The sequence below is a fragment of the Polypterus senegalus genome, chromosome 5, assembly GCF_016835505.1.
Source record: "Polypterus senegalus isolate Bchr_013 chromosome 5, ASM1683550v1, whole genome shotgun sequence".
Lineage (NCBI taxonomy): Eukaryota > Metazoa > Chordata > Cladistia > Polypteriformes > Polypteridae > Polypterus > Polypterus senegalus.
The window spans coordinates 45,136,421-45,153,328 of NC_053158.1; the positions used below are offsets into that span (position 1 = coordinate 45,136,421).

Sequence of the window (16,908 nt, forward strand, 5' to 3'; positions counted from 1 at the left end):
GTTTATCATTATCTACTAAGTACTAATGTGGCTAAAGCTTCCGTTGAGTATTTGTAAAGGTGTTGGTGATAATAAAAATACATGTGACAGGTATTTGTCTTGAAATGAGGAGGAAGCCCACAGCTCTTCAGTTCTATGGAAATAATAAAAAAAATCTGTTCTGGTATGGGTATTTTTGATATAAACCATTTTAGGAGCAGTTATATAGAAATGTTTCACAATTTAGTGGCATAGAAATTGCACTGTCTGTCAGATATCAATTTTTTAATTTGGGCCATTAAGCTGTTTAGTTTTTTTGTTAATAGGCACTTTCTTGCCCTCAACAGTTACCAACAGAATACTTGTTGTTTCTTTGACCATTATAACTTTAGGTTCCCCATCATTACTACTATCGGCTTTGAATATCATTCTCCAAGTGTTAATTTTGTAACTCAAAGAATATGTTCAAAGTTAGATTTTGCAGTGTATCCAGTTTAATTTTGAGTATTAGCGTCTATGAGATCTGGCCCACTTTCAGACTGTACAATCTGAGCACTGTACAGCCAGCCCAGGAGAGCCTCTGGCTCGCTTGAATCATGGGAGCATGTGGCTGCCAGTAATGACTCTGACTGCGCTGCAGCAGAGATTCAGTAGTAAATGTCTGTCCTGCTGTTTTGCTTTTTGTGCTGGTAACGTATTAGAGGAGTTGTGTTCCAGAGACTCCAGCTGGAGTCGGCTTGCACTTAGTCACACAAGGAGCCACAGACGTCACTGGGTAATCAGTTCGCCTCAGGGCGAGGGATGAACCTAGCCACTGAACTTCCTCTCTTTCTAACAGTAGGAAATTCTGGCATGGATCTCATAGCATTGTGGGCATGGAGCCACAGTTGTCAGGTTGAGAAGGAATTAGGCAAACAGTCAGCTGAAAACTCTTAGCAGCCAAGCAGAGTACTCAGCTGCAAGTCATTGCGCCACACTTGTTTTACACCAGCCCTTTCCTTGTAAGTGTAAATGTGACAGGTGTGTATGTGTTGTATTAATGCTTTAAAAAGTACAATTTTTAAAATTCTGCTTGCAGCTTGGGTATTTAAGTCGTCCTGGTATCGTTTGTTGGAGAAAGTGTAAATGAGCCAAGTCCTAATAGTCTATTAAACAGCCTGCCAACATTACCAGATGACACTTTATTTGAGAAGTTGATTCCAAGGTCATTCTTTAGTTTTTAATAAAATTCTAAGAATATAAATTAAAGTAACTATAATATTGTTTATATATGTAAATATTTAAACATTGTTTTTCCACTTTCCCCCTCACTGATGAATTTAAAATTGAAAATCAAAGGTTTCTCTTGTTTTTAGTAAGGAATGTTGAGCGCCGCCTTGATTGTGTGGCAGCTTTTTTTTTTTTAAATAGAGGTGGGGGTGGGGTCATGGGGGTTGGCAGTAAGGGGCTAGGGTTGCTGAATGCTCTTATGCACTTTGTAGTGGAGCTGAAATGTGAGAGAAGTGAGTTGGTGCATTCCTAAGGGCTTGATGGGAGTTCTCTGCTTCCTGCCAGAACTCCTACTCTGACACCCCTGACTCTTCGCTAACCCCCACCCCTCTAACACCACAATTCCCTTCCAACACCACAATTCCTGTCCACTCAGTTTATCACAGATCTAGATAATGCAGCTTGCTCATCTGATTATGCCATTCGGGGGAGGATAAGGTTAAGGACGAGGCTGGTGGTAACTAGAGCATTTTCAGGGCTTCGGTTCAGCAGATGGGCTGCCTGGCTGTATTCATACATCTGCTTGCCTGGTGTGGCAGCTGCTGCTGCTGCCGCACTTTGGGCTCTTTTGTTCTTTTCCATCCAAGAATGAATTGCCAAGGATTGTAAAGAATGAATTAATTTAGGGTTGGTGCCTGCATGTGTTGTGAGTAACCTATTGTCTAAAAGCTGGGGGTTGGGGGGAATGGAAAGGCGGGGGTTGTGGGGGTAGCAGCTTTGGGTAGTTGAGCTAACTTTACTAGAAAACAACTCTTTGGTTCAAGCTTTTCTATGACTAGCTGGCTCTTTACTGAGAGTGACAAATGTGAGCTTTGTTTCCACTAATTTTTTTTTCTTTCTCTCTCTCTCATCCCTCCCCCAGTTCCTCTCCCCCCCACCCTTGTAGGTCCTGTAACCTGGCTTTGCCTGACACTGCATTGTCCTAATAAATTAAGGAAATATGGAGTGACATGCAGGAGATTAGTTAAAGGATTAAAAGCTTTGAGGACGCACACCTCAGTGCAGGCGAAGCTGCAAGTGGCTCGCCTGTACCATCAACTTCTCTGAGGGAAGCCGCTGGCCAAAAAGCCGGAAGGAAGTATGGCTGACCCTGGAATGATGAGCTTATTTGGCGATGATGCAAATCTCTTCAGTGAAGGGCTAGAAGGTCTGGGTGATTGTGGCTTCACAGAGGGTCAGGTCAACCCTTTGGGACAGCAGCTTTCTATTGACCAGGGATATGGGCCACTTCAGTCATCTCTACATCACACACAGCAGCCACCTCCTAACCAAGGACAACCCAAGTTGAGCCACTTTGACCATTTTAGCCAGTATGAGCAGCAGAAGATGCACTTGATGGAACAGGGAGGGCGTATGCTGGGGAATGCCCCTGGAAATGGAATGTCATCCCCTCATTCTCAGTACCACAATCCACCACCATCTGTTGCCCACAGTGGTGGGGGGCAGATTGGAGTCTACCCAGGTCTTCAGAGTGAAAGGCATAATCAGCCTTTTGTGGATGGAGGTTCTCTGTGGGCTCCCAGGGCTGAGCCTGTGAGAGCTTCATTTCAGCAACAGCAACCTCCACCTCCACAGCAACCTACCCCTTCTGGTCCTCAAGGTCATGTACAACAGATGGGCCCATACATGGCTCGAGGGGATTTCTCCATGCAAACGCACAACCAGGCACCCACCCCTCCCCGAATGAACCAGTTTTCTCAAGGCCCACCACAGGAAGGAGGCAGGGGGCCCCAGACTAACCACTTTCTAGGACACATGCCCCCACAACAGAACCCCAATATGGTTGGTCCATCTATGCGACATCCAGTCCAACAGCAGCCGCCACCACAGCAGTTTCACCATCGACCTTCTCCAGCTGCTCTGCACCCTGACACGGTAGCCCACAGCCCCAGGTTTTCTCCCAGTCCCTCCCAGCAGCAGCAGCAGCAGCAGCAAGCAGTAGTAGCTGGTAGACCACAGCAAGGTCTTGGCTTTGGCTCACGAAATCAGACAGTCCCTTCTCCGACTGTAAATAACTCAGGGCAGTATTCTCCATACCCTCCATATAGCAATCTCAATCAGGGATTAGTGAATAATACAGGCATGAGTCCCAACATCGGCCTTACCAGCAACAACGCACCCATGTCTCAAGGGTCTGTGGTGCCTCATTATCCAAACACAGGCGTTGGATTTCCAGCTGGAGCTCCTCAGGGGCTCATGCATCAACAGTCCATGCATGTGAACCAAATCAATTCCCAGCCTATGCATCCATCTCAGCAGCAACCGGCTCAACAGCAGCAGCCTCAGGGATCCTATGGGTCTCCACCACCAATGTCTCCAATGAAGGCTATGAGCAATCCAGCTGGTACTCCACCCCCACAGCAGGTGCGGCCTGGCAGTGCAGGCATTGGTTTAGAGGTAGGTGGCTATCCCAGCATGCCTCACCAGCCACCAGGAGCCATGGGGTTGTCGCAAAGAACCGTGGGACCCAGGAGTTTGCAACAGCAGCCACCACCTCCACAGCCCTACATGGGCCTATCCCCTAGCCAGAGGGAAATGGCTGGGGCTTTAAGACCCACTGGAGGTTTGGGGAACAATCACGTTGAGCCGCCAGGAATGCAGGATCAGCGGCTTCTATTGGGTCCCCCACAGCCTCACCCTGGACAACAACTGCCACCACCACTGCCTTTTCAGAAACAGATGACAACCTGCCATTCTGTGCAACAGCCGCCACATCTAGGTTTGCATCTTCAGAGCTCTCCTCCCCAGCACCCTCACCATCAGCCATGGGCTCAGCAACATCAGTCTCCACCTACACCCCAGAAAGTGCCTATCCCACAGGTGAGTGGAGCTTGAGTGCTTAAATCTGACTATGGAAAATTTGCAAAGGTTACTTTGTTGCTGATTGTTTAAAACGAAAGCAATAATAGTCCTGTTTTGACTTGATATGTTTAAAAATACAGGCTTTTTCAAAAATCTTATCAAGCATTTTGTTTTATTTTCATTCTTTCACTCTTTTAAACTGTTTGTCTCTTGTTTGGATAGATGTTTGTTGCTTGAAAGAAGAGATTTATTAGCAGTCTGAAATATTTAGTCATCCTTTTCAAGCAAAAAATTTGGCGCTTCTAAATCAAAGGGTGATTTGGTAAGCAGTGGACCATTTGGCCACATTATGCTCCCTTTGTTAGTAATTAGCAAACACTTCATTTCTGAAGGGGGGCAGGTGGTTTGTCTTCAGACACCCTGTTCCCGTTTGCATGCAGTACATTTTTAGGCCTTGCTTCATGTCTAACTCTGCTTGTTAAACGTTTGGGCTATGTTTAAGTATGTGTAGCAGTTTTTATGCTTTTTACTTTTTAGGACTGTTAGTGGAAGCTGTGCTTACTTACTGAGTCACGAGATCCTGTCATTTAGTTTTGCAGAGACTGTTTGCTACACATGAAAACCCTACTGTTGTCTTGAAAAGAAATGTTGCAAATGGATTTTTTTTATCATGCTGCCTCTACCTCAAAGGTGCACACTGTTTAAGGCAAACAGATTGTTTAATTGGAAATTGATTTCAGCAATGCTAATTAAGTCATCCATAAACATGCACTTCATGCAGAGAGTCACTAGTAATTATTGTGAAATTGTTTTCTTGTAATTGGTTATGTTTGCATTACACTGAAGCTTCATTGTGTTTTGAGGCATATCATCTCCACTTTTTTTTCAACTTGGGACATTCTTCTCTAATGACAAGGAAGGTTGTTTTTGTGGAATTGTACATCTTCAAAACTCAGTCATAGCCTTAATATCCTTTGATCCAGAGTAATTTCAGTGGGCCTTTAGTTTTTTAATTTTTCAGATATACCATAAAGAAGGTTTACATGGAATGCTACCAGAGATTTTTTTTTAACCCCTCAGAATTTTTTAAAATTTGAGAAGGGCCTTTTTCCAAACTGTTTTCATTAAGACAGGTTATGATCCAACACTTTCATGTTCTATAATTAGTCAGTTTAGTTTTTAAGCTATATATTATCAGCCATTTTCTGGTCCTTGGAGTTTTGGTGTGTTCAGATGTCTGTTTTTATCTTAACATTTGAGTGTGGGTAAATTATTAAACATTAGAAGCAACTAACTTGGCATTAACTGAGAGATTCATAGTGTGTCAAATTTTAAGAGCAGCATTTCTGGTAAAATTTGAGTGCTCATTTGAAGCCCGCACTCCCAAAGACTGTTCTTGTATTTTATTAATACTACTAGTGAAACAAACACTGATAGAAAACTAGAGACAAATTGACATTTTGGAGTATGGATATTAAAGTATCAAGTCCACCGTGTTGGGTTAAGTTAAAACTATCGCCCCAATCACATTTGGGTGGAAGGCTTCTAACTTAATATTTTGTTCTGTTGTAAACTTTTGAAGGACTTTAATAAGGGCTGTCAAATTAGCCAACAACTAAGGTTTGAATATTTAAATAAAAAAAATATATAAGTAAATATTTGAGCATGTATTAGGTAACCAATGAGTGTTACACACGCATTTGTGCAACCTTATTTTATACATTAATATTATAGTAACGACAGCAGTCGCAGCAGCCGCAGCAAGAACAAAAAGGAAAAATTCCTAGCGGTACTCTGCAACTGCTCTTTAAATATAAGAGCCATCAAAGCCACCTGTGCAGGTGCATCCTCCGAAAGGAAAGAATGTGCACAGCTGACTTCTGTCTAGAGTTGAACGCTTGGTTAGGGACTAATTACTTTTATATAGCACTTTTCTAAACTTTTTACTGTCTATGATGATGCAGCTAGCCATTAATGAAATCGGTCACGAAAATGAGCTTAAATCTTTATGAACAACGTACACTAGCAAAGTGCTTTGCTACTTTAGCATTTTTATATTTTTTCAGTCATAAGCGCTTTATTGCTTGTAGGTGCACTATGACTCGGTTACATGGATATTGCAGTCTTCAAATTAAAGGATGTATGAAAATGCAGACTTTCCCCAGAATGGGATTCTCTTTGCGTACAAAGTGACAGGATCAAAAAGAAAGTTGGACTGCACACCTTTAGTACTTCCTGTAATGCTTGTGCCCAGACAAAATTACCCAGGACTGCTTAACAAAAGCTAATTATCTTTTTGATCCTTTAGAAAAAGAATCACAAGAAATGTAGGATGTATAGATAAAAATGTCACTGGTGCAAAGTAGAGTATGTGGACACAGACTTGAGTAGGTTTTGTTTTAGTTCTGAAAGCCAGTTCAGTGTTGCAAGCAGGGACTAGCCGTTAATGAGTAACAGACTGGATTAAACTAAAATAAGGCGTTTTCTTCATTACTGTTGCAACAAAACTTTTTAATAAATATGTCCTCAGTATTTTCAATTACACCTCGTTTTATACATAATTTATCAAGCATCCATATGAGATTGAGGCACTGCTTACTGGTTGAGATAACTAAATGTTGGTAATGCTAAAGAAGATCTTTACAGTTTTTATTACAGTTTTATTTATTCTAATAATGAACAGAAAAACAGAATTATGCCCATTTTTTTCCCCACATGCATTTAATGAGATTGTCATAGCATTAAACAGTTCGTGATCACAGGTTTAGGAGCCTGTCATAACAAGATTAAGAGCAGAACAAATGCTTTTAGATACCTGAAACATGTTTAGAAAAACTGCTCTGTTAATCAAGAACCTGACAGTAAGATGGACAAAATTGTCTCTGACAAAATTGTCGCAAACTACATTGTGAGATGAGATGAATGTGTAAATGTTACTAAAGAATATAAGTTTATAATTCACCTTTAAGGTCGATGTGCAAAACCAAATTTGCAAAATACTGCATCTTTGAAAAGAGTCTGGAGTAGCACAATGTGTAAGGAAAACCAAATAACTTCATTTACAATAGAATGTCAGCCTTTTTCCTTTGAATTAGACCTTTTTCAAAAACATTCTAGTTACATTTGAATAGTGAAGTTCAATCTGACAGCCTTAAGATTTTATGTTTAATAGGGTTAGCAGCCTGTCATTTTTCAGACAGACATCAAGTCCGCCCCATGGTAGTTTTTATTTCCCTTTCCTGCTAAATGGCTTCAATTTAATGTACCTGATGCCATCTATAGGGTAAAGTGTAGGGTTATTCTCAATTCAAGTAAACGCCAATAGTAATGTGCTTGCCTTTTATTGTATGTCATTATCTATTCATGACTGCCATTTTTTTTTTTTTAAGATGTTGGACAAATAATGTTTAATTGCTTATACTGTATATTCTCAGTCGGGGGTATTCTACAAATCCCTCCCCAAATTTCATAAAAAACAATGTCTAGTGTTTTACATGAAGTGTTGACAAATCATGAAACAGATTATATCACTTGATAATTACTTTTTACATATGTACTTACAGTATGTGACCTGAGAGGTTTCTGAGTTACCCATTACTTGATTTGTACACTCGCAACTTCCAGGCCTTTAGCATTCCCACATTAACCTCTCATCCCAGGTGATGGGTGTGGACCCAAGCAAGCAAGCATGCAGAAGGCCCTTGATGTATCCCCTTTTTTCTTCCTCCACCTCCTAAAGACGATACTTTGCTGAGCAGCAAAGGATGAGTATTGAGTTGTTTAATGTTCTTGAATCAAAAAATGTCTGACACAAGTAATACTGCTTATTGGAAATTTAAAAAAGAAAGTCACATTTGAAGAAATTTTATCAAGATGTCCTAGAAAACTGTAGTAAGCAGAAATTACATGAGGTATGCAACAGTATTGCATTCTCTGCATTTTCTTCCATACTCCATAATTTCTGGTGCTATCTTCTCCCTTGGCTGGTAGCTGTGTGTGCCAATAAGTGAGCTTGGTTTTAGTAGCTACCTTAATTAAGAAAGCTCTGCTAAACGATCCATTAAAACTTTTATGCAGTGCCCAAGCCTCTTAGAATGTTCATTAGAAACCTATTCAGTCCATCATAATGTTATGAAGCTTTAACCATGAACTTTTCTGACTTTGTTCACTTATTTCCTAGAATTTCACAGGTTGTCTTCTATATGAAGTCTTGATTTGGGAAATTACCAGATCAGCTTTACTGGTGTCCTTTGTGCACACATTTTTGACACAAGTAGTTCCTGGGATAGCCTCCTTGTCAAAAACTGTTCATTACTGGGTATGAACGGTACAAGATGTGTGGATCGTGGAGGTTCTTGAGAATGTCTTTGGCCGATTTCCAGACAGAAATTTTTTTAGTGGCCAGTGTTGAGAGACTGTCATGCTATATCTGCCGAGCAACAAGCTTATGCTCAATTTCCGTCTGCTTAATCGGGAGTGTCCTGGGACAAACCTGAGCAAATGAGACTAGAGTAAGTGACAGCACCAGTTTTCCATCCGATTAGGAGCTTTGCGTCCTTCCTAGATCAATCTGCATAGCAAGATCCAGACAGGCAGTTGGGGTAGTAAGACTGCATTATTAATGCAAGGGTTTGTTGCTGTGTTTTATCGATTTTGTTTTTGGACATAACCTAGGGTCTCCTGCATATACATTTTCAGCAGCTGCAGCCTGATGCTACCGTTTTTGCTCTGTATAATGCTATGTCATACACATGTGTGCCGATGGGCATTAGTTTTAATCCACTTAACATGGTTGGGGGGATCCCTCCAAGGGCTTTTCTAATGAGCAAGTGGAACACACTAATTTACTAATTTTTGTTAAGATGATGCACATAATGCTGAAAAAGCTGCTGATTGCATTTAGCTAGGGTGGTTCTTTGGCTTGCAGAAAATATTTCTGATGTGCAAGATATTTAAAATGAAGCAACATGAGGGCATGGTACTTATGTCTCAAAGCTCAAATCTAGTCACTTTAAATGTGGATCTTGTTTTAAAAGAACTGACAATAACAGGAATTAAAAAATTAATTTCTACAATTCTGACATAATGCTTTTGTGGTTAGTGTTTTCTCTTGTTCCTTGCAACTTGTGTTTCATGTGGAACAACCTTGGTTTTAAATCCAGGCAATGCTTGCTTCTTCTGGGTAATGGTCAGATGAGCATTCTCCAATTTCAGACTACTTGCCATTGCTTCTTCACCCCTCCCTGTTGGTCATCCTGAGAGTTGGCCATTAGATTCTGTCTCTTTGTGCATTGTAGGGTAGAAATGGGAATTGTAATTTTCAGATTAGGGTATGTCTGATCAAGATTTTTTTAGCAAGTGTTTGTAAAAAATTTTATCATTGCTTTGAATTTGAAAATTTTAATAGCCTTTTGTAAGAATTTGATATTGTGTCTAACACCCCATACTGGCTCTTTAGTCAAGATGCCATTTGGCCAGTTTATAACTCCTGGTGATTAGATAACCGTAGTTGGAAATTTGTTCTAGTACGGTTATGTATGCAGTACCTTTTTTGTGTTTTATGTTTGGCTGGGTGGAATCCACAGGGCCTGGGGTGTGTGTGTGTGCACGCTTGACGAATAGCTTGTGAATTAAAGTAAACGATACAAACTTTTTTTTTTTTCCCTTCCCCCCCCCAAGTTTGTCACCTTTTCCAGTCTTGATCACCTGTGTCTTTCCTCAGATTCCTTCAGTTCCACCTAGGAAATGGACCATTTATATGGGATGTGAAGGATAGTTTGACAAAGCTATTAATTTTCAAATTATTGCTATATATCCTAGGACCATCAAATATAATCATTCATATAGTATTTACTTATAATAACACAGAGTGCATTTATCTAAAAGTGAATGCCTAAAATCCTGATTCATATACAGTACTGTTTTTGAAACTATTTAACATGCAAGTAAGAGAAAAATGAGAATTTAAGTTCAAGGCGTGTGCACCATTATTCCGTCTTACACAAATTGTTCAGCTGTTTACCATGCATCAAGCAAAAGATTATGGGAGCCAATGTATTTGTGTAATTTTCTGCAAAGAGAGAGTTCCACTGAGCTTGTACTTGTTGGTTGTTTCTCCTGAAAAGTAATTTGCTGCTTTGAGAGACTATAGTGGTGTGTGACAACTTTGGACTTATTCGGCGCCTTTTGATTAATATATTACAAGGTAGAGTTGTAATGTTTAGGAACTTTTTTTAATAGTTTAGACAGTTCCTATAGCATGATCTAGGTTTTTGTGTTAAAAAGCGACTTCCTTTCTCTAATCCGTCCCAGTGTTTCTTTAACCTTTTTAACCTGCTTTATCCAGTTATGTCTTTACTTAAATATTTTTAGGTGTTCAAAATTATAGGATAGACTCAAAGTGGTTCTGCTAACTTCTCACTGCAGAGAAATAAATGTGCACCTCCTAGAGAGGTATGTACTTAAGACCTGTTTGTAAACTTCCTGTCCCCAAATGGCTCTTGTTCCTTTTACTAGGCATCTACTTCAGGCAGGGTTTAGTTAGACAGCTGCTGGCCTTTTGGTTAGAATTTATATGACTTGCATTTAGTACCTGTAATTCAAAACCTTAATATTTTGTTTTTTATACAGATACCTTCTGCTTCCTAGATTCAGATTTGCTTATATTTGAATTTCATTTTTTAATAAGGCTATTCTCATTTCCAGAATCATAAGCTTTTCCAGTTGGACGCAGATTTCTTTCCTTTGTCCATCCAAATATTAAAGAGAGGCATCTGTTTTGACCATGTGATCTTAATTGATTTGTAGGCGCTCTTTCCTGCCTGATAAGGTTTTTATGTGTATTTTGTGGTGGCGGAAGAATGGATTACCACTACCTGTTGAGTACAGTAATACTCATTTTGCTGGCAGAACTGAATTACTCCAAATAAGAGTTGTTACTTATGTGATACTGTGTTTATTCCTCTTTCAGTGGTGTCAAACTTTTTTGTTGTGAGCCAAACATAACACTATACATGGCGTGTGCCAGAATATATCAACCAACAACTCCTGCCACAATTTTTCTTTACAAACAAGACACACAGGTACATTTCTGTTCATCATACTTGTATAATCTGCCTCACGTCTATTTTTAAAGCTGCCTTCTTTCTGTATCAGTTTTTATTTTCTTGGACATTGCAGTTGATTAGGAAAGATTCCAGTGGCCATAGACCAGAAATCAGCATTGCTGAAAAAATGTCAGCTCTAGCATTTTTGCTGCCCTAAGCAAAGATGTAAATGACACCAACACATTCCCTGCCTCCATTTCTAATAATTGATGCCAAAGAAAATTAGCAGTTTACTTTAGATAAATTTAACTAAAATAATATACATTTGACATTTTTGCATCATAGCATCTTGTTTACAAAATATGTAAATACACATATATATGACAGTTTAACATAATGGGTAGGTTAATTGATTGATATATTTTGCGAACAGAGTATAAGCTTTAAATAGTAAATATTTTTAATAAAAAGACTAGCATGTTGGCTATATTTTATGATAGGTTTGGTATAATTATCAAAAATTGTTCACATTGATACTAATGATATGAAGCAGGCATAATATGCATATATTAAAAATTCAAGAAATATTAAGCTTGTAAAGTGAATGCTGATTATTTCAAAGATCAGGCAGATCTCTAGTCATGGAGTATTTTGATTTCTGATATTTCATAGATTTATAATGGGCACATATGCAATCCTAATGGTATTCCACTGTGTTTTCAAAATAATGGGAAAAAGGAAGTAAATCTTTGGAGTTCATATGTAATCTGCATGATTATGATGCCAATGATGAAACAAGGGTGGGAGAGAACACGACTGCCATTCTTGCTTAAAATGACATAGTAGTAAAACAAAAATAAAGCTATGTACTTCCACTACTTAGAGTGCCTCTGAAATCTAGTACATTGTATCTTGGGATTTGGAAGACCGCCTGTAAAGGTTGTCTTGATCGGCACAAAGATAAGGGCAGTGCTAAAACAAAAGAACACTGGCATTATTCACATTTAACATTTTAAATTAGTCCGGTCCCTGTGATTTCAGTTTAGCTTTATGAAACCGTGATCACTTCTATTGAAAAATAGCTATTCAATGAGGAGTTGCATGTTCCTAAATAGAATCTGTAGAAACATACTGAGATGCCCATATAAAAACTCCGCAAACGGCTGAAAGTTGTCTTCTGTCTTGTGTGCCTCACAAATTTTGCGAATCTGTTCAAGAATTGGGTTGATTACTTTTGCAGCACTAAGCATTTTAAACTCTGGATCCAAGTACATTGCAGTACGTTATGAAGATGGGTAGTGTATACATGTCCTAGACATTCAGTAAATAGTTTTACCAAGGCACATTGTCAATATCTGTGTGATTGACTGAGGTGACCAGACATCTTTTCTTTTTCACTATGTCAGTCATGAGCCTCTTTACAGACTTATTTGTAAATATACAGTGTGATGGTTTAATTCTTTAGATACTTTCCCTTTACCTGAGCTCCACAAACCTGACTCCTATTTCTTCAGTTATACACTTGTTATAACTGTCAGTGGCCTAGACAAAATGTTTTTAAATATAGATAAAGTGCAAATAATTAGTCTCAAATGGGTATGACACTGATAGCTATCATGCTCATTAGGTTGCATAACCATACATAGCAGTTTAGTGGAAAAGGAGGGACAGTGAACAGCAATGCTTCCTCAAAGAATATGAATAATTACCAGTTACATTACCTTGTGAGCACAACTTGTTATTATGCAATAGGAATATCTGTTTCATATGTAATCAGACTTTTGTATGTTGTAGGGAACCCAGTTGAATATGTATTCATTAAAGTAACATGCTTATACTAAACTCTTTCCGGTGCATAAAATTTAGTTTTGTTCATTAATCTGTTCATAATGCCGAACAGATGTGGCTAATGACCAGAAGTGGTGTAGAAAAAATTTCTATCTTACCTGCTCACCCTTTTAATAATGTATAACATACACCTAGACTGACAGAACGGCAGCTATAGATGGAAAAACAGAAATTAAAATCAGACACAAGTATGTATGTTCCTGAGAGAGAAAATAAAAGCATTTAACCAGAATGAAATGTTATTTTTGTTGTATTTTTTCAATATATAAAATTTTTGTCTATTAGTCATTGACATTGCTATTGTCGAACAAAGGATTTCTTCTAGCCTTATTTGCAATATGGCATAGCTTGATTCATGTGATAAGTTGTGTACTTACCTGTTAACTTTCTATGCTAAGTCTGTAGATAGATATTTTTTGCTGGCTGTCTTCATTTCTGTATATGCTTAGGAATATCTTTGTCACTTGGCGCTTTTCAGTAGCTATGGTGAAGAGCTACCCTTTACAAAGTGTCTTTAGACTGTTAAGGAAATCCACAACTCCACCTTAACAGTTTTTTGTACCGCAGTATGTTTTTCTATTAAATGTGTTTGTGCATTCCATTGAAAGAGGCATCTCTTGCTATGCTGTTTTCAGGCCAGTTGTACTTCATGAATCATTCTGAATTAAAATGGTATGCTTTTTCAGAATCTTTTATCTTGAGGTTTGCCCTCTTGATCATGGAATTGATTTGTCCTAATCTGCCATGTCTAGGACTCATGCCTGATCCAACAGCTTCATCTTAGATCAGACATTAGGGCTTTCTTCTTCAAATTAGGTTTACAGTGGTGCTTGAAAGTTTGTGAACCCTTTAGAATTTTTCATATTTTTGCATAAATATGACCTAAAACATCATCAGATTTTCACTCAAGTCCTAAAGTAGATAGAGAAACCAGTTAAACAAATGAGACAAAAATATTATACTTGATAATTTATTTATTGAGGAAAATGATTGAATATTACATATTCGTGATTGGCAAAAGTATGTGAACCTTTGCTTTCAGTATCTGGTGTGACCCCCCCTTTGCTGCAATAACTGCAACTAAACGTTTCCGGTAACTTTTGATCATTCCTGCACACCGGCTTGGAGACTTTGTGTTTTAAAAACAGACCTGAATGAGTCTTAAACTGCAGTGGTGATAACATCTTATTCTGCAAAAATCACTCTGTGTATAATGAATCATAACTTATTAGACAAATGGAGATTTTCAAATTCAAGAGCATATTGATTATTTCTTTATAGATAAATTTACTGGCCACTATCAAATCTTTCAAGTACAATGGTATTGTCATCTCTGGTCACTCACCTCTCATCATGGAGTTTAAATCATTATGCCATACACATTTCATCTAATAGCTAGTGTCTTTACCCTCTGTCATTAGCAGATGACAACTGTACAGAATTCACCTTAGAGCAAATTTTATTTATTTTCAATTTTTCAATTTTCAATTTTTTTTTTATTTCAAGATAAATGCATCCTCCTTGTTCTCTGTAGGAATACTATAGGGGGAAACTTTTTTTTTTAAGATGACAGATTAATTTCATAGTTTTCTCACAAAAAATAAATTGGAAACCAAGTAGATGTCAGTTAATCGGTGAAGTTACTACAATATTAATAATTATGTTTATATAGCGTTTTTTACTCACTACTCAAAGTGCTACCCACACAGAGAGGACCCAGGACATGAACCCATTATCATCTTATGCCATGTCTCCAAAACGTGGCACTTCATAGGAAAACACAGGTTTTGCAATCAGGATTTAACCTATTGACATCAAATTAAAAGGAACAGCTTATTTATTTTGTTTAAATCCTTTTGTGCCCTCTTAGATGTACAGAGTATATAATGGTTGGAAAACAGCACTTAGAACTGTATGTAGATAATGACTTTGCATCTTATGAACAGATGTGCTTTAAATTTAACTTCCCTTCAACAATTTTCCCACTACTTTCAAATCACAAACTTTGCTAAATGGAACCTGCCCAATTTTCCTCACTTAACACCCATTTCAATTCCTGAGGCAATACTGATAAGTCTTGAAGACACGGACAGCATCTCAGTAATCTATAAAAATGTTTTAAAGTCTCTTCCAAGACCCCAGAATATGATGGGGAAAAGATCTTTCATTTAACATTTCAGAAAAGGAGTGGAAGGAAGCCATTCATAGAATATAATACTGTAACTCCGTATGTGCAAAGCATTCAATTATTCAACTTAAAATCTTTGATCAAGCACATTTATCTTGTTTAAGATTGTCTGAATTGTATCCAGGGCAAGATTGTAAATGTTACAATCTGGCTCCTGCCTCACTTGGCCGCATGTTTTGGCTCTGTACCAAATTAACATAATTTTGGACAAAAATATTGAATGCATATCAGACAGCCTTGGTATCACAGTCACTCCTGACCCATTTGTAGCTGTGTTTGGTGCACTCCCAGATGTGCTTAAAGTGAAGAAGGACAAATTGTAATTTCCTTTACTTCACTACTAGCAAGTAAATTGTCTTGCTCAAATGGAAGAATGTGTTATAAATCGGTCAGTAACTGATGTTTTATGCTCTTTGAAAAAAAAAAAATAAAAAAAAAAAATTCCAACTTAATGGATCTGTTCAAACCTTTTTTAAATATGACAAGATCTAATTAAACAAATCTTAGATTAAGCATTTATGGGGAGATAAAGGACATTCACTTTGTTGTTTTTAAAGATTTACTGATGTTGGTTGGCTCTTTTTCTTGGGGGTTGAATTCTAGTTTAAGTATGAATTGATTGTATGTAGTCTTGTTTTCTTTAAATAAGATCAATACAAATTTTTTTTTTTTTAAATTACATTTGATACTTATCAATATTCTGATACCTTCCACAACTACAGGGCAGATGCACGAACAGTTTCCTTTACTATCGATTAAAATAAACCTAATGTTTAAAAAATGCTTTCATCTTTTCCGGTTTTATAAATCTTTTCTTTTAATTGGGTTATGGTTCACATAGAGATTCTCCTGGATAAGAGTAAACTCTGAAATGTGTAGCTCTTCTATGGGACAGGGATTTGTTAGTCTTACATGACACCAGTTAGGTTCTGAAGTTGTTAGACAATTTTTATAACCTGGATTGTGACTGTTTAAAGAATGTGATCAATTTTGACAAGGTGTACAATTGTTTTGTGTTTTATTACTTAGTGTTTGTTAGTAGTTAAAGGTTTTTTTCTCTGTTTAAAGTGTGAAAGGTGTCAGATTTCTAGAAATGCTGTACCCAGTTGATAATGATTACAAACAATGTGTGTCCTTTCCAACTGAATGTGTATGGGTGTCATGTCATTCTGGTCGTCGGCTTGCTTGAATAACAGTGCTACTCTATCCAGTATTTTAATAGGTTTGTCATTTTCTTCTTGTAAAAGCTGAAATAGAGCATGATATAAATAATAGTTATATCAAAGTTAACTTTAAAGGAATCCTACATCCAAATTTTTTAATATGTTACTCCATGTAGCTTGCTGTAATAGTAGAGGAAAAAAAAATTGTCATGTTTTTGTGGAGAATGGAGAGAGTGTTTCTGATAGAATGTGAACCTGTGGTGACCAGTGCTATGCAACAGCCATTCTCAAAATTGTTTGAGAAAAATCTACTGTTAATTGTGTTGGGTAACCCAATTGTCAAGTCATTCAGTCATATGGTTACAACATGCTTGCTTATAGTTTGATAGAATTTTGGTTTAAAAAGAGGGAAAAAAAAACTCCTGGAAAATGGATGTTGCTCACAACCCCTTTACTCAGGATTGTACTTTTTGTATTGATGGCAGCTAGATGCAGATTTTCAGTTCAAACATAAAGCCCTATATCAGGGGTGCCCAATGCGTCGATCACGATCGACTGATAGATCGCAAAGGTTATTGCAGGTAGATCACGTTGCATTAAAATTTATTTATTT

At 37.9% G+C, this 16,908-nt stretch overlaps 1 protein-coding gene across 3 annotated transcripts in view; it reads left to right on the forward strand.

The window, feature by feature from the left end:
* Positions 1-16,908, forward strand: part of chd7 (chromodomain helicase DNA binding protein 7) — a 171,258-nt gene that overhangs the window by 26,077 nt on the left and 128,273 nt on the right. Inside the window, exon 2 of one of the 3 annotated variants that reach the window (XM_039754567.1) lies at positions 2,111-4,068. The exons of 1 other annotated variant lie outside the window; for it this stretch is intronic. In XM_039754567.1, the coding sequence (XP_039610501.1) occupies positions 2,329-4,068 (1,740 nt within the window). In that variant the 5' untranslated portion in view covers positions 2,111-2,328. Of the gene's footprint in view, positions 1-2,110; positions 4,069-16,908 lie in introns of those variants that run through there. One more of the 3 variants, XM_039754568.1, reaches the window with a different exon arrangement.